A 27,980-nucleotide genomic window follows, 5' to 3' on the forward strand; every position below is an offset into this window, starting at 1 on the left:
CGCTTCGCCCAGAACAGAATTAAATGTACATTTATTGATAAATTGTACTACTAATAATTTGCTATTTTATTCTTATTGTAGGCACTATTAAATCGAATGCTACATTGTCTTCTATGCAGCAGGTAAAGTTGAACAGGGTATAGCCAAGAAGAGATTGTTTTAAACTCCTCCTCTGATCATGTGTCATTAAATTTCAATTCTATATGGAGGATTATCTATTCTGTTAAGGTGGAATATGGCCAATCTAAACAGGCCACCGTGAGTGTAACCAATTACTCTCCAATTCAGATGTGTTAAATAAAATCAGTCGCTTGATTTCTCCTCATAAATATGATTTTGTACAGCCCCATTTAAGGCCAGTTCAGGGTCTGTTGATGTTGCTAAGTAACAAAGCAAGTCAATCCTTCTCTCCTATAGACACTAGCAATAAGTCATAAGTCACTGAAGTACCATAAAATAGCCACACAATAGATAGACAGTTATCTATCTATCTATAAATATCTATATATACATATAAAATGGGTTGTTCCTGCGACGCAATTATTCCAAAATGCAGTAAAATGTAATAACTACTGACATCACCCAATGGAGGGTAAGAATTATGGGAACTTTGAAACCGCAAGTACCACAATGCACTAGATTGACTACGAGCATCCACCAGGGGACGAAGACTTTAAATGAGTGGATAAACTTGCTGATTGCATTTGTTATCAAAATGATATCAGCGGCGCACCTTTGAAAAAGTTCAAGGCGAACGAAACATGTCAGGAATGCGGTCTGCATTTGAAATTAAATGGATACAATCCTCATTGTGGAGTGCAGCTGATTCTCTGTAAAAGGAGGTTTGGGTATATATATATATATATATATATATATATATATATATATATATATATATATATATATATATATATATATATATATATATATATATATATATATATATATATATATATATATATATATATATATATATATATATATATATATATATATATATGTGAAACAATGTTTTATACACCGTGTTAGAGCTTTTATCCCCACTCACTATTCACTCGTACTACAATATTGGAAAACAACACTGTTGGCATATTCGCAATAAGGTTTACAGTGTCTGCATACATAGTTTAGACTTTGGCCCATTCCCCCCTCGCAACTGCCAGTGTAACCTAGACAATAACATTTGAGTACATTGGTCACTGTTGCAAAAACTACGAACACCAAGTAGTGTGTGATATTCTTAGGAACCTTATCACGCGTAATGAAACCTTGCCTGAACAGAATGCTATGACTAAGGTAGAGACAGTTGGCGATCTGAAGTGCCACTGAGTCCAAAGTATATGGTGAGATTGAGTATATGATGGCTGAGGTTATACTAATGATCTTAAACACTAATTCTGCAATCTCTGCCATGGTGTCTGAACCCCATCTTTTTACACTGAAGATTGGGCAGGACTCGCAGAAAGGTTTAATAAAGTATTAAAGAGACCATGCAGCGCTTACTGGCTTATGGTATGTATTGGAGAGATGAAATAAGGAAGAAGGTACGTGTGTATAGATAGGCACAACATTCAATTATAGGTGTGGCTCCTTCTGAGCTGTTTCATAACATGAAAACCAACTCTTTGAAATATCTTGCCATGGTGAATGAGAAGACGCATGTGAGTTAGGATGATGAAAAGAAGGAACACTGGAGAAAGAGGGAGGAGAAGAAGGAAAGGTGAGGGGTGATAAGCGAATAGTGATTAGGCCAACTGGAGTGGAGTTTTGGCAACTTTGTGAAGATTAGTAATCCATGTATGGGTGGTAGTGGGGTTGGCAATTCAAAGTTTTCCAAGCCAGTGAAGGCACTGCAGCTTTTCTGGGATGCTATTTAGACAGAAGATCATAAGATATGATACCTGATTAGGGTAGTAAAGGTTCACCTTTGGCAGAACCAGGGGTTGAGAAAAACAAGGGAAGGGCTGAGGAGATTGATGTGAGATAATCCGGTGATGAAAGAGGAGCAAAAGAAGTAGTAAAAATCAAAAAATTATATAAAAGACTTTATAAAGTGAAGCTCTTTATTTTGTATCTTGGAACAGGTCCTCTCAGCAGAATCATCCCAGATTTTTGTCTGCCTATGCTGAACCCGTTTTTAATGGGTTTAAGCACTCTGCGCATTCCTTACATGATTACATGCTTGCGCTCTCCCTTAAAAACATGGTAAAATAGAACTACACCTAATTGGCACATTTAATTTGTTTATATTTTCCTACTAAATGGTACTGCATGTACCGAGGGCCTGTAAATTAAATGCTACTAGTGTGCTGCAGCACTCATTTTACAGTGCTACTTTAGTGGAGCGCATAATAGGTCTCAGGCCTTCCATTGCAGCCTGTAGTGCAGCTGTAAAACTACTATTTCGATCTGGCAAAATTAACCTTTTGCCAGATCTAATTTTAATACTTATATGTCATACCTAAAGTAGGCCCTAACTACTCTTAGGGCTGGGTGGATGGTATTTAAAAGGAAGGGCGGAGGCACAAGGCACCTTTTTAAAGCCTTGGTGCTTGGACTGATCCCAGATAGGACACAACTAAGGATCCCTGTCCTGCTCCAAGAGATAACTATACCAGCAAGGCTAATGATTTAGGAAACACTGGTTTCGCCAAATCTGTACCTATCAGAACAGGTGTGTAGGGTAATCCAGGCCCAAAGGCAGGACTTCTTCTGCTTTATGGCTCCTGCGTCGTTGGCATGGGGTGGGGATGTGGCATTTATCCATCCATGACATCTTAAAACCGCAATTCCAGTCATTTGTTTGAAACCTCTTAAGGCAACATCCACTGTAGTCTCAATAATTTCAGAAAACACGTGCTCTCATTCTCTCTCCTGAAATATAGTCGTTGTCCCTTGTCTTCTGGCAGATAGTCGATGAATGCTCCCAAGTCCAACCATATCTGTCGATCATATCTGTCCAGGATAGCTAGGGAATTAGAAGCTCTAACGGTCTTAGCTGCCCTGGCTGCAAGATGCTTCCCAACGTTATCCAACCTCCTTATAAGGTGGTGCAGAGCATGGCAGGATTTTTTGACAGTTTCTGTGCTGCTTGCATAACGACTGAATTTGGCTTTGTGTGACCAATTAAACAAGTGGAAGAACTCTCATAGACTTTATATTATTTTATGCAGGCATGGTATCACCGCCGCCACTGTTGCAGGTTTTTTTTTATAACCATAATATCCTCAACAAAGATATGAGCTATTAAGGGAATAGATCCACTTAACTTCCTTGCTTTTTCCTTAAAGTCATAGAGGAAGCAGTCTGTATTTGTACCAGCACTGGTAGGTCAAATCGTGTAGCAGCTCTTTCAAGAAGAGCGCGGAAACCCTCTATTTTGTATGGAATGTAACTAGCCATGGGAGGCGTTGGAGATGCTGATAAGGGTGTAACAATCAACCCATTCACTTCCAGTAGTAGTAGCCGGGCTGTGAACTGTTTCACAGTACTCAAGTTCAACCGTTCTCTTGGCAAAGCATCTGAGGAGAGTGCAGGAAGGCACCAGCTGAGGGCAACATTGCTTGATGCAGTTGTTGAAGTGGATTTTTAGCATCTGGCGACAATCTATTAACAGAACAATAAGAACCTGCATTATAGGCTCTCGAAGACTAGGCTTCAAAATTATCATCATAGGGATTCTCTTCCTGGAATTCCTCATAAGATCTTTCTCCAGTTCAATCCTTTTCTTTAGAGGAGAAATCCCCTTGCAAATAGGATGTGCCTTCATGATCATATTCACTAGCAGTGTTCTGACATTTGATGCGTACCTGCGACGTGTTACTCGTGGCCCCAAGTGGGCTGTCATTATCTTCATCTGTACCTACCATCTCCTGGAGACGGACAGGGGGTAAAGGAAGCACCTTGCTTGGTAAAGTCTGATCTGGCCTCAATATGCTATCAGTTATTCTAATTGACGTGCCCATTGATGGCCCCATTGTCTATGTCGACTACAAGGTCCTGTGTCTGAGGTACATGTCCTGTTCAGTTGCCGTACTGGAGGATAGAGGTTTGTCAACAGAGCAGTTGTCGACAGTCTAGTCGGCAAGGCAGGTATAGACTGTTGCGAGGACGGAGATGTTGTGTCGAAATTAACTTAGACTATGAGGATATTGTAGATGTTGTGGTAGTAGTCGTTGTAAATATTGCCACTACAATCATAGACAGGGCCATCAACGAATCTCGTTAACCATTAGGGAGTTTACACCTTTTTTCTGTACAATGAATCTGTGGAGGAATTTTCTATCCCAGAAGTCAAAGACTTTTCTAGAGGAGCAGAGGGCTCTGACCTTTATTTCGATGTTTTAGATGACCCAGCTGGTGTAGGATGTATTGACTTTGGTTGTCCCAGACTTCCCTAATTTCTACTTTCTTTTGGATACTTTCTTGGCAGGCTCATCCAAAGACTTTTCCTAGTCAGTCCCTCTTAAGGGTCTTTTGGAGTGGAGTTCCTTCTCTAGATGTTCCTTCTCAAGAGATTGGAGTTTCAGCAGATTTCTTATTTTGTAGCCACAAAAGAAGCCTTACATCCCTATACTTATAAGGGGTTTTGCAGCACAGGTCCTGCAATAACTGCAATCCTTGGGCTTATGGCCAGGCTACAGGCAGTACCGACACTGTTCGTGAGGGTCCTCAGAAAAGGGCCTGAGCTTACCACAGGACACACATGAGCAAAATAATTTTTTGGTTCCTTCTGACATGAGGAATATTATAAGAAAACAACAGGCAGGATGTTACCTTCTATCAGATGGCAGCAGAAGTTCAAACAAAGGAAAACAAGCTTTGGCATAGCCAATAGGCCTCGCCTTTGGGACCTGCTGCATAACTAAATACTTGTAAGGTCCCAAAGGCGAGACCTACTGGCTATGCCAATGCATGACTGAAGGACTGCAGAAATATCATAACCACCTTAAATCGCCATTTAAGAGGCCCAGGGGAGTGATCATGGGGCCTGGGATCGAGCTTGCATGTGCGAGTTATTCTCTGCACACGGGTCCCTGATGGTAAAGGGACATAGATGCAGCGAGGAAGAAAAGGCCCGCTGCAAAAGTGCTGCGCTGCCCCTTTCTGACTTACCTTCCATGATACTAAAGCCACTGGCAGCAGCACAATGCATTCTGAAAGCATGAGGACCACGTGTGAGGGCTAAGCACGGCAGGATACAAAAATTGTGTATGAGTTAAGCACTTCAGAGTACGCGGGTGGTGTGCGAGGACTTAGCAGAGCTGGGTACGAGGTACAGGCTTCCAGCCGGGATAAGTCTTTCAGGGTGCTGTGTTTATGTTTGACAGCTGAGCATTGAAATATAAAGGGACTCTTTAAAACGGCTGACAGTCGCCTCTGATGGTTGTGCACTGAATAGAGCAGGAGCCAATGAGTGCTGTGGTCATGTTTCAGAACTCAGCACTAAGACAGGGGTGAAGTCTGAGGCATGACAGGGGTCATGTGTGGAGGCGGAGCACTACTTGATACACAGGTCTTAAGTTAAGACAAATTTCTGCCAGAAGGGAGCGGGAGATACAATGGCAAAATGAGTCCTATTTTGAGTGCTGAGGACTGCAGAGTACAGATGTAGAGTGTGACGGTTCAGCGCGGTAGGCACGTGTGTGAGGGAAGACCAATGCAGGGCACAAGAGCCGGGTGTTAAAACTCAGCACGTCGGCGCACACACAACTCCTAGGATGAGCACTGCAGGGCAAAGGGACCTGAGAATTGCAGTGGGCATATGTGAGGGCTCAGCACTGCATGTGTAAGGAACGAGCACTAAAAAGGACGAACACTACATCAGAGAGATATATGTGAGGGTTGAGGACTGCGAGCTGAAGGGGTCTTATGTGCACGCTGGTAACTCAAGAGCAGAGGGTGTCGCTCGTGAGGTCTCAGCAATATAGGGTACAGGGGGCGGCTTGCGTGGTAGAGGAGCACTCCTGGGTGAGAGGGACTCGAAGGAGTGGGGTGCGCGAGGTTCTCGACTTATGTGCTAGTTGAACACTTCAGATAACGCGTCTTGTGTGAGAACTGACAAAAATAATGGCATTCACAGCTCCCGCCACCTTTTAATAGAACTTTGCACCATCTCCGACCACCAAAACAATCGCTGACTCAAAAGTGAAAGCGACAGCGCTGGGTTAAATAGTAACCTGATACTGGAATGCAGAGAAACCACGAGGTTAAGGAAAACAACAAAAAAAGCAAGCACCATCTATTTCCAATTACCGCAAAAGTGATAATTGGAGACAGGTGGGATTGAAGCTCGCGCCCGATGACCCTAGGCCATCGAACAATCACCCACCTTGCACCAATTGAGGGCTGTGTTTTAAAAAAAGACACATGCACAGGCCAATTGCGGGCTAAGAGCTCAAGTGTGTTCAGAGCTCAAAAGCCCTTACTTAATGCCTCGCAGAGCATGCGGGCTGACTCAGGCGAGAATTAAAAAGGAGCAGAAGAAACAGCTATTTACCATACTCAGCAGAGCTCAGAGAGACACCTACAAGACATGCCGTTAGAGATCTGAGGTATGGTGGCGCTGAAGGGAAAGGCTGATTCAGGAGTTGTTTTCTGATTGGATACAGTTTGGTTCTTTCCAAAACTATGTGAATTGGTTATCTAAGTTACTCATTTAAGCTTTACAGTATAATGCTGTGCCTTGTACTACTTATAATTATTGTGAGACTCACACCTCAATGGCAGGGAAGAATGAAGCATGTGAATCTATGAAAGATTCAATATTGGAGAATACTGATTATTATTGGCATTATGTTTAAAGATTCAAAACCAAAAAACATACTAAAATTCCCAGGGTACAGTAAAGCTACTTAGATAAATGTTGCCCTCTCATTGCACTCAACACATATCGCTAATTAAATCACAGGTGCCATCATGTACCACGGACAATCACATTACTGAAGCATATCTTGCCTTCTACACCTTTAAGCCCTCTGCATGAAGGGCATGCAACTCTGGAATGCACAACACACATTGGGGACACGATGTGGCACTGGAGCCCATAACCACAAAACTGGTGGGCATACTGAGCACAATCTGGGAACGTGACCTAGCCATTAGATAGGCCATGAGCTTAGCAAATGTTCAGTCAGAGTGGTCTGTGGTCAGCCTTTTGCTATGCCCTAAAGGCTGTGCATATAGCCATACATTTGATCAGGTCCCACTCTTAAGCACTATTTTTCAAATATGTTTGGCACAGGTTTTGGTCTTGGGCACAGTAAGGCACCCCCTTTAACCACAGCCAAAGTTTTAGGATTTAGCTTTTTTTCAGAATCTGATTGTCATTGCAAAGACATGTATGGAAACAAAGTTGCATTTACATTGCTAATAAAAATATGAGTAGCAGGTAGTCAGTTGCTTTAGCAAAGAGAGAAAGGTTTATCAATGATTTAAGAAAACAAAGAAATGAGGCAGTTATGGCATGCAACATGAACAGAGCCCCTCCTCAACCCAATGTACTGGAAATGAGAGATAATCAAAACGTGTGATGCACAAGTTACTACATGTGTATCGATATATCTGTAAGAGACATTAGTTAGTGATAGATTCCTTACCTTAGAATATCCCCTGACATCAGACAGGATCTGGAAAGTTTTGCTTAGCAGTACCCCTGCACGTCACTAGGTGGCGTCCTGCGCCTCCACGTCTGTCACTGGCATCGTAAGCACCGAGATGACATCACGGAGACTACTTAAGCACCACCCATGCGCGCTGACCTCAGTTCAGTACATGACTTTCCGCGCCAGGAACGCAGAGTTATGCAAGATAAAACTAGGGCCCTCAAAGGGATGTCCTTAACCCTAGTAAACTGTTCGCAGAACAGGGAAGATGGGTTGGGTGGTAAGGAATCTATCACTAACTAATGTCTCTTACAGATATATAAGTAGTAACTTGTGCATCTGAAAGAGACATATCACTGATTCCATACCTTAGAAGAGATACCCCGACAATACCAACACCGGTGGTGGGTCTGCGAACAAGATTAATCCAGAAAGTCACGGAGCACAGAATGGCCAAAGAAGCCGTCTCTCCGCACCGGACTGTCAAGGCAGTAGTGTTTGGTAAATGTGTGCAGCGAGGCCCACATAGCTGCCTGACAAATGTCCTGCAAGGGTACGCCGCGTCCCAAGGCAGTAGTGGCTGCCGTTGCCCCGGTGGAATGGGCACGCAGCCCCAGAGGAGGCTCCTTCTTAGCCAAGGAGTAACATGCTTTGATGCACAGCACGACACACCGGGCGATGGTCCGCTTGGGCACAGCCCGACCTTTTTTAGCACCCACGTATCCAACAAAGAGCTGGTCATCCACCCAGAACTGTTGTGTACGCTGCAGATAGAAATCGAGCGCCCGTTTTGGGTCCAGCGGTGGAGCCTCTCCTCCTCCTTAGAGGGATGCGGAGGCAGAAAGAAGGTAGGCAAAGTGATGGTCTGCCCGATGTGGAAGGGCGTGACAACCTTTGGCAAGAAAGAAGAACAGGTCCTCAGAACCACCTTGTCCGGATGAACACTCTCACTCTTCTGGCAGCGGTGATAGCTACCTGGAAAGCTGTCTTGAGAGTGAGAAGACGTAAGGGACAGTTATGAAGGGGCTCAAAGGGAGCGCACATAAGAAAGATCAAGACAAGATTCAAATCCCACCGAGGCATTATGAAAGGCACGGGTGGAAACGTATGCGTAATGCCTTTGAGGAAACGGGGGAATTAAAAAGAGAAGGCTGATCTGGAAGCCGTAGAAAGGCAGAGATGGCCGAAAGATTATCTTTGATAGTGCCCAGAGAAGACCTGCCGGGCCAAGAAAAGGAGGAACAGAAGAAGTTGGGAAAGAGGGGCAGAAAGGGGATCCTTTGCTGTGCACCATGCCACAAATTTGTTCCACCTGCGGGCGTATACCGTTTTAGTGGAGGGACGCCTGGCTGCCAAAATAACATCACAGACTTTGGGAGGAAGGTCGAAAGCTGTCAACTGTCGCCGCTCAAACTCCACGCATGGAGGTGGAGGCTGGACTTGTTCGGGTGAAGGACCGCCCCCTGCTGCTGCGACAAAAGATCCTCCCGACGAGGCAGACGGAATAGGGGATCGACCGCTATGCTGAGTAGCTCAGGATACCAGTATCTTCGTGCCCAATCCGGAGCCACAAGGATGACTTGGGCCCGGTCGCGTCTTCTTCAGTAATCTGGGCAGAAGTGGTATGGCGGAAAGGCATATAACAGACTGCAACTCCACTCACGACGAAAGGCATCGCCGAGCGAGTGCCGCCTTGGAAATTCCAACACGCATAACTGACGACATTGCACGTTCTCTTCTCTGGTGAATAGATCTAACCAAGGCTCTCCCCACTGCTGAAAGAGACCTTGTGCCACGTCAGAGTTCAGACACCATTCGTGATCCATCAAGCACCAGCGGCTGAGTTTGTCTGCCCTGGTGTTCAGGGAACCTGCCAGGTGCTGAACCACCAAGGTAATGCCTTGATGTTCCAGCTATGTCCAGAGGCGCGGAGCCTCCTGACATAGGGTCCAGGATCCCACCCCGCCCTGTTTGTTGCAATACCACATGGCGGTGAGGTTGTCCGCGAACACCTGCACCACACTTCCCCGGACAAAGAGAAGGAATGCTTTCAGTGCAAGTCTGATCGCCTGAAGATCCAAAAGGTTGATATGGAGCCGGGACTCCGGCGGAGACCAGAGGTCTCTGATCCCCGCCTCTCCCAAGTGGCCTCCCCAACCCAGGAGGGACGCATCCGTCACCACTGTGTGCTACGGTTGGGGAAGGGAGAGGGATCTGCCCCTGACCCAACCTCGATTCATGAGCCACCACTGCAATTGTTGAGCAGTGTCCTCTGAGATCTGGACATGATCGGACAGGTTGCCCTGATGCTGCGCCCAATGGAACGTCAGGTCCCACTGCAGAGCCCTCATATGCCATCTGGCATGTGTCACCAGCCGGATGCAGGAGGCCATCAGGTCCAGCAGACGGAGAGTCAACCTGACTGAAACCCGGGAAAGAGGCCGAAAGATCTGACTCATAGCCTGAATATCCCGGGCTTGCTGCCCGGGAGGATAAACCGGACACTGCGTCAAATCCAGAACCGCTCCGATGAAGGGGAGCTTCTGAGAGGGACTCAGGTGCGACTTCGGCACATTGATGGAGAACCCCAGCAAATGGAGGAGGTCGGCCGTAGAGGTGGGAGACGACTGCCTGGGGTGAGCCAGCCTTCAACAACCAGTCGTCAAGATAGAGGAAGACTGGAACCCCTGATCTGCGCAGATGAGCTACGACCACCGCCATCACTTTCGTGAACAGCCGAGGGGCACTGGTAAGGCCGAAGGGGAGCACGGCAAACTGAAAATGCTCTTGGCCTACCATGAACCACCGGTAACGCCGGTGGGCCGGCAGGACGAGGATAAGAAAATATACTTCCTGCAAGTCCAACGCTACCATCAAGTCTCCAGGGTCGAGGGCAGCCAAAACCTGAGCCAGAGTCAACATTTTTAACTTCTCCTTCCTGAGGAAGCAGTTGACGTTCCTGAGGTCCAAGATTGGGCACAGGCCCCCTTTCTCCTTCTTGGGGACAAGAAAGTAGTGGGAATAACAATCACGTCCTACTTCTGGCCCAGGAACGTGCTGGATGGCCCCTTTGGCCAAGAGGGCCGTGACTTCCTGCTGGAGAAGCACAAAATGGTCCCCTGAAATGCGGTGTAACTGAGGTCGCATGGCTGGAGGGGCAGTTTCGAAGGTGAGTGAGTAGCCCCTTTGGACGATTTGTAGCACCCACCTATCCGAGGTAAGGGAACACCAGTGGGGGAGGTGATGGTGAATCCTGCCACCCACTGGCATGGGGTGTCCCCAAAGCTCGGACTAGAAAGGCTTTGAGGCGGATGCTGCGGGAGCGGAGGTGGACTGACCCGCACGCTGATCCCCTGTCCCGCCACGGCGGGAGCCACGTCCGCGCAGAGGTTGGCTCTGCGCAGGCTTCTGACTGAACAAACATGTCGGGTGCCCCTTCTGTGCCCACGAAAGGAACGAAAAGCAGGCGTGTCTGGGTGCGTGGTGGGAGGATCCAAGGACTTGGCCGTAGCCCGGGACTCCTTAAAACGCTCAAGCGCACTATCTGCCTTATCACCAAACAGGCGAGTACCATCAAAGGGCATGTCCATAAGAGAACTTTGAACATCTCCTGAAAACCCAGTGGACAACAACCAGGCGTGGCGACGGAGGGCCACTGTTGTGGAAAAAAGCCTACCCAATGAGTCCGCGGTGTCCAGTCTACACCAGATTGCGAACTTTGCTGCATCTTTTCCCTCGGCGACAGCTTGGGAAACCACTGTCCGAACCTCCTCCAGACACTGAGGCAGCACCTGCACAACCGTGTCCCACACAGCGTGGGAGTAGCGGCCCAAGAGGAATGGAGTGTTCACCGACCGCAACCCTAAGCTCGCAGATGAAAACAGTTTCTTGCTGAACTGTTCCAGCTTCTTGTATTTCCGGCAGAGCAGTAGGGAATGCGCTTTGGGAAGTGGAGGCTTGGATGACCAGGCTTTACGGGGTTGGGTGGGTCAAAAAAGCAGCGCCACCCGGGGCCGGGGGATGACGCCTGGCTATGTTTTTATCCACAGAAACCCCCGTGGCTGGTTTAGACCAGGTGCCTATCAAAATGTCAGTTAACGCCTCATTGAACAGTAGCAGGGGCTCCCTAGAGCTTGCAGCCGGCTGAAGTACTTCAGTGAGGAGATTAGTTTTAAGGGTCACCGTAGGCAGGTCAAGGGCCTCAGCTGCTCTACGGAGCACCTCACTGTATGTGGCGCCCTCCTCCAGAGCCAACGCAGGAGGAGAAATACAACCAGGGTCAGAGGAGAGGTCAAGGCCACCTGCATCCTCAAACTCTTCTGTCCATTCCTGTTCCGACCCGCACTGATGTGCGAGAGGGTCCTCAGACCCCTCCCAGTCGTCCCCTTCCTCCACTGCCAGTGGAACAGGCTGCGGCAGTGGGGGAGGATACAGGGGGAATATAAATGGTCGAATGGCGCAGTGAATGGCGCCGGTCCGGCTCTGTGTCCCAATTAGGGTCCCAACCAGGAGCAAAATTGTCCAGGAACCAGGGCAAGGGAGGTGGTGGAACGAATTGAACCCACTGAGACACCGGGAGCGGGGCCACAGGACTTTGTGGCGCTGGGGCCGGAGCCACCGGCAGAGGACCTTGCGGTGCCCGAGGCCTGAATAGGCGGTCCATGGCAGCAAGAAGATCTTGCACCTGGGCAGGAGTCGCCGACTGACCCGGATAAGGTGGTTAGGCCGCGGGACTCACAGGCTGCACAAGAGCCACAGGGGTGGGACCCCTAACACCCTCGTCCGGAGTCCAGCAGGGGGACGTCGGAGAGCGGAAATGCTTGGACTTCTTCTGATGACGTCTCTTACCCGATTCCGTATGTGAAGACTTCGACCCTGAGGAGCGATGGTGATGGCTCCGCGAGCGGTCCCTCGATCGACCCCTGGACCTCGAACGGCACGGAGACGACTGCCGGGTCTCCAGCAACTTGCGGGACCGCTCCCGCAAGGCCTTCGGAGCCATGGCCAGACAGTCGGAACATGACCGGGAGTCATGGTCACGCCCCAGACAGTAGAGAAAGACGCCATGGGGGTTGGCCACCTACATCGTACGGCGACAGGCCCTGCAGGATTTAAACCCAGGCATCCCTACGTGGCACCAAGAGTCAAAGACTCAAAAATGAAAGACAAAGCGTCTCTAAAGTTTAGTCAAAAAATGACTAGGGTACGTGCCACATCCGCGCTTGCTGGCACGGGATAATAAAGAACTGACGTCAGCGCGCATGGTTGACGCCTAAGTGATGCCTAAGTAGTCTCCGTGACGTCATCTCGGCACCTCCGACGCTAGCGATGGATGCGGACCCGCATGACGCAACCTTCCGGCACGCAGGGGTACTGCCGACGAAAACTTTCCGGATCCAGTCTGACGCCTGGGGATATTCTAAGGTAAGGAATCTATCACTAACGTGTCTCTTTCAGATACAGACTATCCAATATACTTTCTTCCTAAACTAACCACTGTCAAACAGCAGCAGAGTGGCTGAAACGTTAGCAGAGGAAAAATCAAGCATTACACAAATCTTACCAGACAGAAGCAGCTTTGCCATAAAATTAAATTTTTTTTTAACTCTGAGGGAAGCACAAGATTAGCTTCCGAAAAAATCACTTTCGTAGCCAAACTGTCACGTAAGTTCTTGCTATTAACTATTCCATAACATATTAACCAACTGTTGAACTTGTACCTGGGTTAATATATGTCCATAACCTACGTACCATGCCAGATACACACCCAGCTGAAACGACCAACATATTAAGTTAAAGAGATTTAGTAATGACGGCTGATAGTCTAATTACGAACGTCTTACACTTCAATAACTTTGAATTTGAATGGCATTTCTGATCATAAGGCCTTCGTTTTAAACCTGCAATAAAAAGTCTTACAAGTTACTTTATATGTGGATAATCACCCTTCAATCGCCTTCTCATTTCCATACCTTGATTAATTAGTTGTTTACTGTTTTTCTCTTTCTCAAGTCGCTCCTTCTCTGCTTTCTCTTTGGCTAGTTTGGCTCTTTTAATTCTCTCTTCAGCTTCACGTCGCTTTTGGTTTTCCTTAACAGCTTGCTACAGGTAGATTAAAAATAATTATCAGTCTCTCTAAAGAATACCAAGCAATCCACATTTATCACTACTTCTCTACTTTAAGTAACTGTTACAGATTCACTGGGCTGTTAGTGATCAACGGGAGAAATGCATATCCAACAATGTCTTAGGAGCTGCACAAGTTCCTTCTCCTGGGGGCCAGTGCAAAAAAATAAAAATTTAGGAGGCTTCTCAGCCTCTTTCCCCATTAGAGCTGCCCAGGTTTATCACTCGCAAAACCAGCTTCAACCACAGGCTCTAAATGGACAATGCCCAAAACAAGACTGCAGTAAGTGAATGAAGTAAGGAAGCTTGTCTTCCTCTAGGGTGGCTAGGAGCTTCATCGCACCAAGATGATCTGGAAATAATGTGGTCTAATGAACAAGTTACTTACCTTCGGTAACGATATATCTGTAAGAAACAGTAGTTAGTATTAGATTCCTTACCTTAGAATATCCCCAGGCGTCAGTCTGGATCCGGAAACTTTTGCGTAGCAGTACCCCTGCGCGTCGGTAGGCGTCGTCTGCAGGCGTCCCCTGCGGCTCCGCGTCGTCGGCGTCGTGCGCCGTGATGACGTCGCTGGAGTATATAGACGCCGCCTCCGCGCGCTGACGTCAGTTCTTTGCACACAGCTTTTCCGCGCCAGAACACGCAGAGCCATGTGAGAACCAACACTGGTGCCATGTGAAACTAGGGCCCTGAAAGGGATGTCCTTAACCCTAGGTATCAGTTCGCAGAACGGGGAGGATGGGTGGGGCGGTAAGGAATCTAATACTAACTACTGTTTCTTACAGATATATCGTTACCGAAGGTAAGTAACTTGTTCATCTGAAAGAAACAGGTTAGTATTAGATTCCTTACCTTAGAATAGATACCCCAGCAATACCAACCCCGGTGGTGGGTCTGCGAACCAATACAACCTACACCAGAAAATCCTGGAGGACCGAACGGCCAAAGAAGCCATCCCTCCGCACTTGACTGTCCAGGCAGTAGTGCCTCGCAAAGGTGTGCAGCGAGGACCACGTAGCTGCCTGGCAAATGTCCTGCAAAGGGACTCCCCGGCCCAGAGCAGTAGTAGCCGCCGTGGCCCGAGTGGAATGGGCTCTCAGCCCGACAGGAGGTTCCTTCCGAGCCAAAGAGTAGCACGCTTTGATGCACAGGACGACCCACCGGGAGATGGTTCGTTTCTGTACCGCCCGTCCCTTCTTCTCACCCACGTAGCCAACAAACAGTTGGTCATCCACCCGGAACTGGCGTGTGCGATCCATGTAAAATGAAAGCGCACGTTTTGGGTCCAGACGATGGAGCCGCTCCTCATCTTTTGAAGGATGCGGAGGCGGGAAGAAGGAGGGTAAGGTGATGGACTGCCCGATGTGAAAAGCAGAAACTACTTTGGGCAGGAAAGAAGGTCTAGTTCTCAGAACCACCTTGTCTGGATGAATGGACATGAAAGGAGGTTTGACAGAAAGAGCCTGGAGCTCACTCACTCTCCTGGCAGAGGTGATGGCAACCAGGAAGGCCGTCTTTAAAGTGAGGAGACGGAGAGGACAGGAATGAAGCGGCTCAAAGGGAGCGCACATCAAGAAAGTCAGAACCAGGTTCAAGTCCCACTGAGGCATCACGAACGGAACAGGTGGATACATGTGCGTGATGCCCTTCAAGAATCTCGTTACAATAGGGGACTTGAACAAAGATGGCTGATCAGGTAGCCTTAAGAAGGCGGAAAGGGCAGAAAGGTAGCCCTTGATAGTGCCCAGAGCAGAGCCCTGCTGGGCAAGAGAGAGAAGGAAGAGGAGAACCTCGGAGAGAGGGGCAGAAAGGGGATCCACAGCCTTTGCTGTGCACCATGCCACAAATCTGTTCCACCGGCAGGCGTATACCGACTTCGTGGAGGGACGCCTGGCTGCCAGAATCACATCACAGACTTCAGGAGGCAAGTCAAATGGCCTCAACTGTCGCCGCTCAATCTCCAAGCATGGAGGTGGAGACTGGACAGGTTCGGGTGGAGGACCGTCCCCTGCTGCTGCGACAGAAGGTCCTCCTGAAGGGGCAGGCGGATCGAGGGACCGACTGACATGCTGAGTAGCTCGGGATACCAGTACCTTCGAGCCCAGTCCGGAGCCACAAGGATAACTTGGGCCCGGTCGCGCCTGATCTTCTTCAGCACTCTGGGCAGAAGTGGTATAGGCGGAAAGGCGTACAACAGACCGCAACTCCACTCGCGCCGAAAGGCGTCGCCGAGCGAGTGCCGTCTTGGAAACTCCAACGCGCAGAACTGATGACATTGCGCGTTCTCTTCTGTGGCGAATAGATCTAACCAAGGCTCTCGCCAATGCAGAAAGAGACCTTTCGCCACGTCCGAGTTCAGACGCCATTCGTGATCCACCGAGCACCAACGGCTGAGTTCGTCCGCCCTGGCGTTCAGAGAACCTGCCAGGTGTTGAACCGTCAGAGTCACGCCCTGACGTTCCAGCCATTGCCAGAGGCGCAGAGCCTCCTGGCAAAGGGTCCACGACCCCACTCCGCCCTGCTTGTTGCAGTACCACATGGCGGTGGTGTTGTCCGTGAACACCTGCACTACACTCCCGTTGACAAAGGGGAGGAATGCCTTCAGTGCTAGGCGAATCGCCCGCAGCTCCAACATGTTGATATGGAGCCGGGACTCCGCCGGAGACCAGATGCCTCTGATCTCCGCCTCTCCCAAGTGGCCTCCCCAGCCCTGGAGGGACGCGTCCGTCACAACTACGTGCTCCGGTTGGGGAAGGGAGAGGGATCTGCCTCTGACCCAATCGCGGTCCGTAAGCCACCACTGCAACTGTCTCGCAGTGCCCTCCGAGATCAGGACATGGTCGGATAGGTTGCCTTGATGCTGGGCCCACTGAAACTTCAGGTCCCACTGCAGAGCCCGCATCCGCCACCGGGCGTGATGCACCAGAAGGATGCAGGAAGCCATCAGCCCCAGCAGCCGCAGCGTCAACCTGACCGAAACCCGGGATAACGGCTGAAAGATGGGAATCAAAGCCTGTAGATCCCGGACCCGCCGTTCCGGAGGATAAACCCGAAACTGCGCCGAGTCGAGAACCGCTCCGATGAAAAGGAGCTTTTGAGAGGGACACAGGTGTGATTTCGGCACATTGATGGAAAACCCCAGCTCGTGCAGGAGGTCTGCCGTCATCTGAAGGTGGTGGACGACTGTTTGGGGCGAGCCCGCCTTCAACAACCAGTCGTCGAGGTAGGGGAAGACTGAAACCCCCAACCGGCGCAGATGAGCTGCGACCACCGCCATCACTTTCGTGAACACCCGTGGGGCGCTGGTAAGGCCGAATGGGAGCACGATAAACTGAAAGTGCTCGTGGCCTACCGTGAACCGCAGGTAACGCCGGTGGGCCGGCAGGACGGGGATGTGAAAATACGCATCCTGCAAGTCCAACGCCACCATCCAGTCTTGCGGGTCTAGAGCAGCCAAGACCTGAGCCAAAGTCAACATCTTGAACTTCTCCTTCCGGAGGAAGCCGTTGACGTTCCGTAGATCCAAGATAGGACGCAGGCCCCCCTTGTCCTTCTTGGGTACCAGAAAGTAGTGGGAATAGCAACCACACCCTACTTCTGGCCCAGGAACGCGCTCGATGGCCCCCTTGGCCAAGAGGGCCGTAACTTCCTCCTGCAGAAGTGTCAAGTGGTCCCCCGACACACGGTGGTTCTGCGGTGGCATGGCTGGAGGAGTGGTCTCGAAGGGGAGGGAGTAGCCCCTTCGGACGAGCTGCAGCACCCACCTGTCCGATGTGATAGTGCGCCAGCGGGAGTGGTGATGGCGAACCCTGCCACCCACTGGCGTCACATGGGCCTGAAAGCTCGGACTAGGAGGATTTGGAGGCTGCTGCGGGGGGAGGTGTGGCCTGACCTCGCCGCTGTCCCCGACCGCCTTCACGGCGGAATCCACGGCCGCCACCGCGTTGAGAAGTGTTCTGCGGTGCGTGGCTGGCAGCACGTGTGGGACCGCCCCTTCCTTGGCCACGAAAGGAGCGAAACGAACCCGTTTGCTGGCGCTGGGTCGAGAGACCCAAGGACTTGGCCGTGACCCTGGAGTCCTTGAAGCGCTCAAGCGCGTTGTCCGCTTTGTCGCCAAACAGGCGACTGCCATCGAACGGCATGTCCATCAAAGCATTTTGGACATCCGGTGAGAAGTTGGCGGATCTCAGCCAGGCGTGGCGACAAATCGCCACCGTCGTGGACATCGCTCTGCCCAGCGAGTCGGTCGTATCAAGACCACACCTGATGGAATACCTCGCCGCGTCTCGGCCTTCAACCATAGCCTGGCCGAGCTTGTCCCGTACCTCCTGCGGGCATTGCGGCAGACACTCCGCGACCGTATCCCACAGAGAGTGGGTGTAGCGGCCCAAGAGGCATGCGGTATTGCAAGACCGCAGTCCTGCACTCAGGGACGAGAAGACCTTTTTGCCAAACTGGTCGTACCTCTTTGATTCCCGGTCGGGCGGGGCCGATGGGAATGCGGATTGGGATGTGGAGGCCTGGATCACCAGACTCTCAGGGGTGGGATGGGTGGACAGGAACTTAGGGTCGTCCGAACACGGACGGTGGCGCCTGGCAACGTTCCTATCAACAGGCGAACCTGAAGCGGGCCTGGACCACGTGCCCAAAAGAACGTCCGTCAAGGCTTCATTGAACGGCAGCAGAGGCTCCTGTGGGCATGACTGCGGTTTGAAGACCTCGGTGAGGATGTTAGGCTTCACTTTTGCGACGGGGAGCTCAAGGCGCAGGGCCTTGGCAGCCCTCATCAGCACCACAGAATAAGCAGCCCCAGCCTCCGACGCCACAGTGGGAGGCGAGACAAAACCAGGGTTAGGAGAGTCGTCCAGACCACTGGCATCACCCAAGTCACCTGTCCAGTCCACGTTGTACTGACACTCGCGTGACAGAGGGTCCTCAGACCCCTCCCAACCCTCTCCATAATCTTCATCACCATATTCGGATTCAACGATGTAGACCGGCTCCTCGGGGTCAATGGGCCCCATCGGCGCCGGACTCGGCGTCGGACGACGCCGGTCCGACTCCGCGTCCGGAGTTGGAGAGGGAATGGGGGTGGCGCCGCCCAGAGCCGGAGGCACGGCGCCGCGCGGAGGCGGCGCCACGGGTTGCCCCGATGGAATCGGCGCCGGAGAGGCCGGTTGACCAGCCGGCGTCGACCCTGAAGGGCCCAGCGGCGCCGGGGCCGGAGCCGCCGGCGGCGTCGGGGCCGGAGCACCCGACGGCGTCGGGGCAGGAGCACCCGAACCGCTCGGGCCCCCGGACGGGACCACCGGGCCCGCAGGCGCCGTAGGCCCCGTCGGAGGAGACAGCGCCCTCATGGCCATGAGGAACGCCTCTATCTCCTCGCGCGACGCGCCTTGCCCAGGGACCGACGGGTATGGAGCAGGCAGCGTCGGCGACCCACGCAGGGCCGGGGCCACCCGAACCCCATCGCGCGAGCGTCGGGGGGAGTCGGGGGTGCGATGACTACGCCCCGACTTCTTGTGTCGCTTACCTGAGGAACCGGAGGAATGGTGACGACTCCCGGAGCGCTCGTGGCGGCTCCGCGACCGTTCTCTCGACCGCTCCCTCGACCTCCGGCCGGACCGGGACCGCTCCCAGCGCGGGGCCGACAGCAGGAACTCGAGCAGCTTGCGGGACCGCTCCCGTCTAGCCTTACCCGTCAAGGCCCGGCAGTCGACGCAGGACTACACGTCGTGGTCGGCGCCCAGGCACCGGAGGCAGAGTCGATGGTGGTCGGTGACCGACATCAGGCGGTCGCACCCGTCACAATTTTTAAAACCGGGCATCCTACCGGCACCTAAAGAGTTAGAGTAATCAAAAAACTTTGGTCAAAGACCGGAGTACTGCTCTTCGGATCTGCGCTAACTGGCGCGGAAAAAAGAAGAACTGACGTCAGCGCGCGGAGGCGGCGTCTATATACTCCAGCGACGTCATCACGGCGCACGACGCCGCGGAGCCGCAGGGGACGCCTGCAGACGACGCCTACCGACGCGCAGGGGTACTGCTACGCAAAAGTTTCCGGATCCAGACTGACGCCTGGGGATATTCTAAGGTAAGGAATCTAATACTAACCTGTTTCTTTCAGATAGTGCATTTTACAGACTTTTTCATTTAAATTTTATTTAAAAAAATATAGGTTCTGAATGGGCACTCATTTAATATTCTAGTGCTTTCATGGTCCAGTTTGAGGGATGGCCAAAGGGTGAGGGATGTGAAGAGGAGCTTTAATCCTTGATCGACTAGTTAACATAAATTATTACACAGCTATATACACCGGGTGGCAAAATAAAAAAGAGGTAAAACCACACAACAGACAATTAAATTGAGCAAAATCGAATATCCGTGAAGGAAACAATTGTTAATGGTGGGTTCAGTTGAAAGGCTTAGTATCCCCTATAGAACCATTGCAGGTTAACAACTTTAAAAAAGACACAACAGAGTTCTTTACTTTTTTAAGTTGGGTAGGGCAGATCTATTACAGAAGTAAAAAAAATGTCACTTATAATGCCAATAGCTCCAATAAATGCGAGGCCTATTGCATTTCCAATGCTTGTTTACAGTTAGTCCAAAGATTTAGTTACAGAGTTTTATGCAAAAGTCGTGGAAGGTACACAACCTTGTATTTGTAATAAGGAGGCCCAATTTTTCAGGCTGAAATGTGTCAACCTTCTTACAGATGAGTTCTAGTATGAATTACTGCAAATATGTATGTTCGTGCTAAGGAGGAATCATAGGCTGCAATTTAAACTCCGGTGTATGATGGACATTTTGATTTTGTGACGAGACCACTTGGAGTTTGTACAAGAACTGTGTATTTACTTTGAATCATGTAGTTTTATATATGTGTCTATCTTTATGATATGTAAAATAAAGTGTTTATGATTGATTCTAGTAAAACTGCTATCTTGATCCTTGTTCTAAAATTGACAAGAGTTGTGCTATTGTTACTTTGGAAGTTACTCTGTAATCACAAATATTGACCCCTTAAGTGAGGCACTACCTCCCCAGTAAGTCTCTGACACTGGGGAGGGGTACAGAGGTCTCTCTGGTGCTTTGCCACAGAGGAATTCCTTTATTTTATTTTTACCTCTGTAAGATATTTCTGTGCAGCACCAGGCTTTTTTTTTTTTTTTTTTACTGTTATAGTAAAATAAGCTCAATTTACTTCCAGTTAATCAGTGCTCTGGGAGCATATCTCAGCCCCGCTAGCACTGGTTGTATTGAGAGAAGTATGGTTGGAAAGGGGAGAATCTCCCCTTTCTAATGGTATCTCTGCCCAGTGAAAACCTGCTTGGGGATCACCACAGGAGAGCGATCCCTAGGTAGGTATCCACCCACACGGCACATGGGATATGGGGGCAGTGACCAGTTGGGCAAGGGCTTGTGCTACCCTCACCCCTAAAAATGCCAGTATTTCTGCACTCTCCCCCTCCCCCTGGGGGACAGAGTAGGGTGATTACCTCAGAAATGCTCCTGGGGGTGAAGTGGTCCTCCTATCTACTGTCCCCAGTAGGGTCAACAGTGTCTTTCTGCAAGCCCTGGGGACAGAAATTAGGGGGCTTTTCCCAATCAGGGAGATTTTCCCAAATCTGCCCAGGCGCGGTGGGGTAGAAAGCAGACTAGACACAGGGAATTTTGCATTTGGGTCAAAAGAAAGGGGTGCCGGCGTTGCACTCTGACATTAGGTGATACTCCCATCCCAAAGGGGACAAACAAGTATTTTGGCCTTCATGGCAGGCAGAGAAGGAGTTTGCACCCAATTTGCCCCTTAGTGTGGAGAAAGTCCACTGGATGATAGACTATTTTTTTATAAAATAATGCAGTGAATAAACAGGGATACACAAAATGCCTACTGCCCAGCACACTCTCCACCTGTTTCAATAAAAACACTATCCTTTCTATATGGGTGTGCCTAGAATTCACAACAGGAAAAGCCACAAAAAGTGGATACCTCAACATTTCCTGCCAAAAAACATAACAGGATTTGGTAATGGGGCAGGTGCAATAACTGAAACCAGGCTCTGGCGCCACCTAGGGAAGGCTACCAAACCCACACATTTCTGGAAAGCAGATACTTGTGGGGAGAATATGACAGTATGCTTTGTATCAATCCAAACGTTTTCTTAACCTCAATGCCCTGCAAGCATCAAACTTTGCCTAAAATCACAAATTTTCCTTGCATTTCTGTGACGTAATCTTACGGAAACCACAAAATTCCTGCCATCCACGATTACGCCACTTGGCCCAACAAAAACGCTACCCCACTTATGTATCTGGGGATGGCGACTGACAGGAAAGGATCAAACTAGGGTCAATAAAAGTCCCACTGTGGAACGCTTACTGATCTTGGCTTCACCCATTCCTGGCATGGGCACTAGACCCAGCCACACAAGTGGCAGAGTTATTATTGGGAGAACTGGTAGGATTTTTTTGGATTCCTCCCAATTCCACAAGTTGCGATCACAGAAATGTAAGGAAAAAGTCATGATTTTAGCCAAAGTTTCATGTTGTGAGATTGTGAATAGAAAATCTTGGAGGGATTCACACAAGGCACACCACAGTGGAATCCTTTAGGTGTCTAGTTTTCATAAATGTCTGTGGTTGGTAGTTTTCCATGGGTGGTAGCCTAGCATGGCCCCAAATAAGGCAGCTACCCCTATCAATGATTTCTCCACGTAGCACTTCTGGGCCTTTTGTGTGGTTGTCTCTTGGCCCACCCACACAAGTAGGGTACAGTTGTTATCTGGAGATGCACGAGAACTCTGGGTGGTACCTAATATGTAGATCACCACAGATTGCAGGACTTTCCTGTACACAATTGTGAGGAAAATGTCTGGTTTTTGTCAATGAGGTTTGAAAAGACTTCTAGGTAAGACGACCTGGAGAGATCCATCCAAGTCACCCAACCTGGACTCCCCTAGGTGTGTAGTTTTAAAGAATGTACAGGTTTACTAGGTTTCCCTAGGTGCCAGCTGAGTTAGGGCCCAAATTCAACAGCTACCCACTTTGCAAAAAAAGCATAATTTGTCCATTTTACGTTTTGGGTAGTATGCTGTAACAGGCATTAAACCTAGCTATTCAAGTGAGGCAGCTTTTTTATATGAAGACATGTTCCAACATAGAATAGTAGAACATTTGTTATTACCAATGGTTTTTTGCTTCATTTGTGCTTTCCAAATGCAAACAAGTGTGTAAGGAGCAAGACATTTTGAAAAATGCCCTCTACATCACATGCTAGTATTGGTACTCACAAATTCAGAGATGTGCAAATAATCACTGCTCCTATTTTTTAATCAACATATTTCACCATATGAATTGGTTTATGTTCAGCACACAATGAAAAGCACTTATAATGTGCAGCTCACTCTTTGGCTCTACCTACTTCTGCATCTTGGACAACCTACAACCCCAATATATCCCTGTAACCAGCGGGCATGGAGACAAAAAGGTATAGATTTATGAATGGCTGTTTTTTTCCTACTCATTTTGAACATTTCTTCATTTCCGCAGTTTCTTTGAGAAAACCTTGAGGGATCTACACATATGAATGCTTACTGAATTTAGAATTTTGTCTACTTTTCAAAAATTTGTAGCTTTTCAGAATCACTCATGATTTTCACACTGGTTTCCAACACAAACTGGAAGTAGCTTAGAAGCACAGAAAATAGGAAAAACTGGTTATATTTATTAAAAAAGCCAAAACTGTGGTAAAAAACATAGGTTTTTTGATTCGGCTCGGCATGTTCATGAAAGCCGGGACAATGGTGACTAAATCACAGCACATCTTTTGTTGATGCCATTTTTAGGGAAAAAACAAACTTCTTTGTGGAGCACTTTTTTTTCTATTTATTTTTCACCCAAAACTCAAAATGTAGCTCTATTTTGCCAATTTTCCCAGTCCCTTCCAGGGGAATCCACCAACCCAGGGTACCTTTAAAATGGACACAAAGATGCAAACTTGGCAGGGATACCTTATGTGGAAAAAAAGATTATAGAAAATAAGTTTGTCTCTATAGCAACTGTCACTAAAAGGTATGACACTATAGGGAAGTAGCTGACTTTTTAAGGGAGGGGTCTTTAATTTTATCTCTCCGAGGCTGCATCCTGTATAACATTTTTAAAGTAGCTGTACCTTAGCAAGATGAGGGAATGCAGAGATGAACAAGTTACTTACCTCCAGTAACGTTCTTTCTGGTAGAGACAAGCTAACCTCTGATTCCCCCCACATTTTGAATATACTGCAAGAGACCGACTGGATCTGGAAACTTTTTGGCAGCTCCTCTGAGCACCGGTAGGTGGCTGCTTTGATGTCGTTCCACTGCGGAAATGACGTGTGGAGTCAACATAGGTGCCACTCTCTTACGCTGATGTCAGTTGCTTTCAAAGCTGCCCCTACATTAAGGAGGAGCGCAATTCAGTGATGTTATTTCTGGTGACAAGGAATACAGCTTGCTGAAAATTTTGACTCAAGTGCACTGGATTCCTGAAAACTAGGTCCCCAGTGCTAGAGCGCTTTCCCTAAAACATGGATAACTGTGAAATTGTTCCTCAATTGGTAAGCCTGGTACCTAGGGCATGGGTACTAAAGAAGGTCCCAACAACAAAGAATCTACAGAGTTCCCCGGGAAGAGTCAACTAAATGACTAACGTTAACCTCTCTCTCATTGAGTTCAACAGAAAAAGTGAATGTTGTGAACCCTTTACGGAATTTGGGGATGCCTCACACAGGTCACCGGTTGGACGACTATTGTCATCCCACCCGGCGATCGTCCAGCGTCATCATCGGTATCCTGCCCCTGCGACAGACTGGCGGTGCAATGCCTGTCGGGCAGCAACGGATGCTGCACTTTGGCGGGGTTCTTTTATTCCTTAGCCAAAGGGTGTGTGAGTGTGAGGGGCCTAAAAAAGTGCAATAGTGAGCGTGAGTGTGGTCTAAAAAAAGTCAGTAGAGTCCATGGGGCAAAAATTTTAATGGTATGGCTCACTGCTTTATTAAAAGGAACGATAAGGGGTATTGAGGCGAGACAATTAAAGTAATCGGGCCTCATTCAACCCTTAGTGAACGTGTGGTCAACATGTTTCTTGCCACTAAGGCAATTCATCAGGACCAAAAAGAAGCTCATATAATTGCTATAGATCCCTCAGTGGTCAGAGGAATCAAGTATACGACCTGGTGTGTGTCGTAGGGACAATCCTTCGTCCAGTCCCTCCCCAGAACCGTGATCCCAGGGTCGGAAAACCCTCACGCTGACCTGGTGGGGGCAGAACTGGGTGTACGGAACCTGTTAGTTGCTGGCAGAGGGCGTCTAGTCACCTACCCCTCCCACATCGGTATTACCGCAGGACAGCCGGTGGAGCCGCGAAGAGCCGCTGCCTCAGATGAGACCTGCTAAAGAAGGTCCCCTAGGGCTGCAGCATGTATTGTGCCACCATAGTGGACCACCACCAAACTCATCCAGACTGCCATTGCAGGTTGCATGAAAAGGTGCCGGCAAAACTGAAGACACGGCATGGCACACACACTGTGTGCCAGGCACACAAACACTGCATGCAATATATGCAAGTCATCCATACAGCAGGCCATACAGTTCTAAGGCAGGGTGTAATATATTACATGTGAGAACATATCTGCCTGAGCAGACATGCCCCTGTGCGGTCTAGTTAAATTGATAGATAGTACAGGTGAACAGGGAAGCCATCATAAGTATATGTATTGGGGACTTTGGTCAATATGAGTTCCCCAGCTACATGATGGCTTCACTGAACCCTATGGTATTTGGTATCAAACACGTTGTCTTAATAAAGCCATAGTGATGCCGGCAGTGGATTAATTAACATATGCACCCAGAGGGCACTTTATAAGTGCCTCTTGAAAACCCACCAGCCTCTTAGTGTGCTGGCTGACTGGTATCTTCCAGCTTGCCACCACGGACGAGTTTCTGACCCCTTAAGGTGAGAGACACGGTCATACAGGGTGTGTAGTGACCCCAAGGGTTAGTAGCCCGTTGGCTATTACCCATCACTCCCCTACAAGTCACTAAATTGAGTATTTAGGTGCCCCCCCACCCCGACACCAGGAAATCAGATTTGTCGGACTGAAGAAAGAGAGGGATGAAGAGCAGAAGAAGAAAAAATTGCAGACTGCTGGTGCACTTTGACACCTAACACTGCCTGCCTACTTGCTCCTGTCCCGACAATTGCGACACCTCGACTCTTCCTGCAGCTGTGCATCCTCCGAAAGCCTCAGAAGGCCTCCAGCATTTCACCAAGCCGTAAGCATCTCTCTTTAAGCGGAGGAGCCATTTCCCTGCAACCTTTAGGCAGGAACCGCAACGTCCGGTTCACAGTTCTGCTGATCACCGTGCCCACTGAGGCAGCAGCTGCCCAGGAAGAGGTCACGGTGCTCCAAGAGATCAGATCCGTCTCCCCACCAAGTGAGAAGACGCCAGGACCAACCAGAGCAGGCCTGCACCAATACCCGGGGTACAGGACCCCTTGCAGCAACCAAAGCTTGTCTGAGTCCAACCCGGATTCCGACGTCACAGAGACATAGCAGCCGGGGAGAAACGTTAGTCTTTCAGATGCCAGCACCAAGTGTCTCAGCTGTCATAATTTGTTCACCTTTGCAGGTCTAACCGAGAGCCAGGGGTGTCTCACACACTGGCACCAGCAGACAAAAAGCCTCTGGGACCACAACAACCAGCGGTGCTCTCCTCTACCAGGACCCTAACCAACCGAGTCCCGTATTGGGAGCTCCCGGATGTGTTCCCAAGTACACCCCCCCACCAAGCAGCCTGTTTCCAGGTGCCCCCTCCTTACCTACGGAGTAGCACGCAATGCTACGAACCCATTCAGCACCTCTGCACCCGGACCCTCCGGGGATGGTAAAACTTGAACTGCTTGTGGTACTTTGGACCTTAGCCCCATAGTACCTTAAGTCCAACAAGGAACCCCTGAGAACTGTTTGGAAATAACTGTATGCAGTATATGCCCTTTTCTTCATAGGAAAGCATTGCCACGTAAAAACGCATTTAGGTGACATTTTTACTTACCTGCTAATATTGCTATGATGAAAAATATTTGCCCATTTACGAAATTCTTCGTGTTAAATATGAAAATACTTGTTTTTTTTAACTGGTCTTGAGTTTCTTCTTGTGTGAGTGCCTTGTTTATTGACTCTGTGTGTATTCAACAAATGCATTGACACTACCCTCTGATAAGCCTAAACTGCTCACCCACACTATCACAAAAGAGAGCATTTGGGATTAATTTAAGCCCCGTAAACCTATTAGGGTTGTGTGGACATTCTACACAGTATACCTCGTTTTGCTGTACTACATAAAAGTGAGCTTCCTACGGAGGGCAAGTGCGGTGGCAAGTATGCTATGGTTACAAAGCTGAAACATAAAAAGTAAAGATGGACGCTTACCACAAGAGCAGAGCCTTTGGTTTAATTGGAATCAGTGTGGAAAAGCTCACTCAGATCCATAAAAAGGCTGGCAGATCAAGACCTCTCTTAAATCTTTGTGTGGCACTGCATTTCCATTCTCAGTTAGAGTAGCAATTTGTCTGGTCCATTACAAGAACAAATACGATTCCTCCATTCTGACCAGCAACAAGAACCCCAGTTCTCAATCAAAGTTCAACTTAGAAAAACAAACAGCACTCAGCTGGATATTATAAAGCAGTAACAGTCTTGGTTACTCATTAGATACCCAGGGGTGTTCACATACTTCCCTGACTTGAACTGCATGTCTCAATTATTTATGAAGTGGAGAAGGGAAGGGATGGACATATCAACATATCATACAAATAAAATAGCTGCAATTTAAGGATAATGGCAGTTTAAAGAAGTGAGACAAATTACACCCCATTCCACTCTTACTTACCAAAAACATATTGCGGAAGTTGTGTATATCAAGGAAGAACTCTTCAATGGTGACCTTTTTCGGGTCAAAGAGAAAGAATTGTCCGAGGTCCTTGAATAGAGAGTCCATGTTTGAGTGCATCATTTCAAGCTTGTTATATTGCTCCCTGGCTTCCTTTACAAAAATGTGGCATGCAAGTCAAGGATGATAATTTTAAGAACTTGATTAAATCAATTGTTGACACTCCAAACTGAAAACGAGAGAATACAAGTGCCAGGTAACTATGTTTTTATATATTCACGGGTACATTTGAAAACATGCCAAAATAAAATGTCCA

General features: G+C 48.8%; 1 protein-coding gene across 1 annotated transcript in view; it reads right to left on the reverse strand.

The window, feature by feature from the left end:
* DIAPH1 (diaphanous related formin 1) overlaps positions 1-27,980 on the reverse strand; it is a 1,046,618-nt gene that overhangs the window by 86,961 nt on the left and 931,677 nt on the right. Inside the window, exons 25-26 of the mRNA XM_078653498.1 lie at positions 27,665-27,829; positions 13,577-13,706 (exon numbers count right to left, since the gene is read on the reverse strand). Of these exons, the coding sequence (XP_078509624.1) occupies positions 13,577-13,706; positions 27,665-27,829 (295 nt within the window). The remainder of the gene's footprint in view (positions 1-13,576; positions 13,707-27,664; positions 27,830-27,980) is intronic.

The sequence above is a fragment of the Lissotriton helveticus genome, chromosome 7 (genome assembly GCF_964261635.1).
Source record: "Lissotriton helveticus chromosome 7, aLisHel1.1, whole genome shotgun sequence".
Classification (NCBI taxonomy): Eukaryota; Metazoa; Chordata; class Amphibia; order Caudata; family Salamandridae; genus Lissotriton; species Lissotriton helveticus.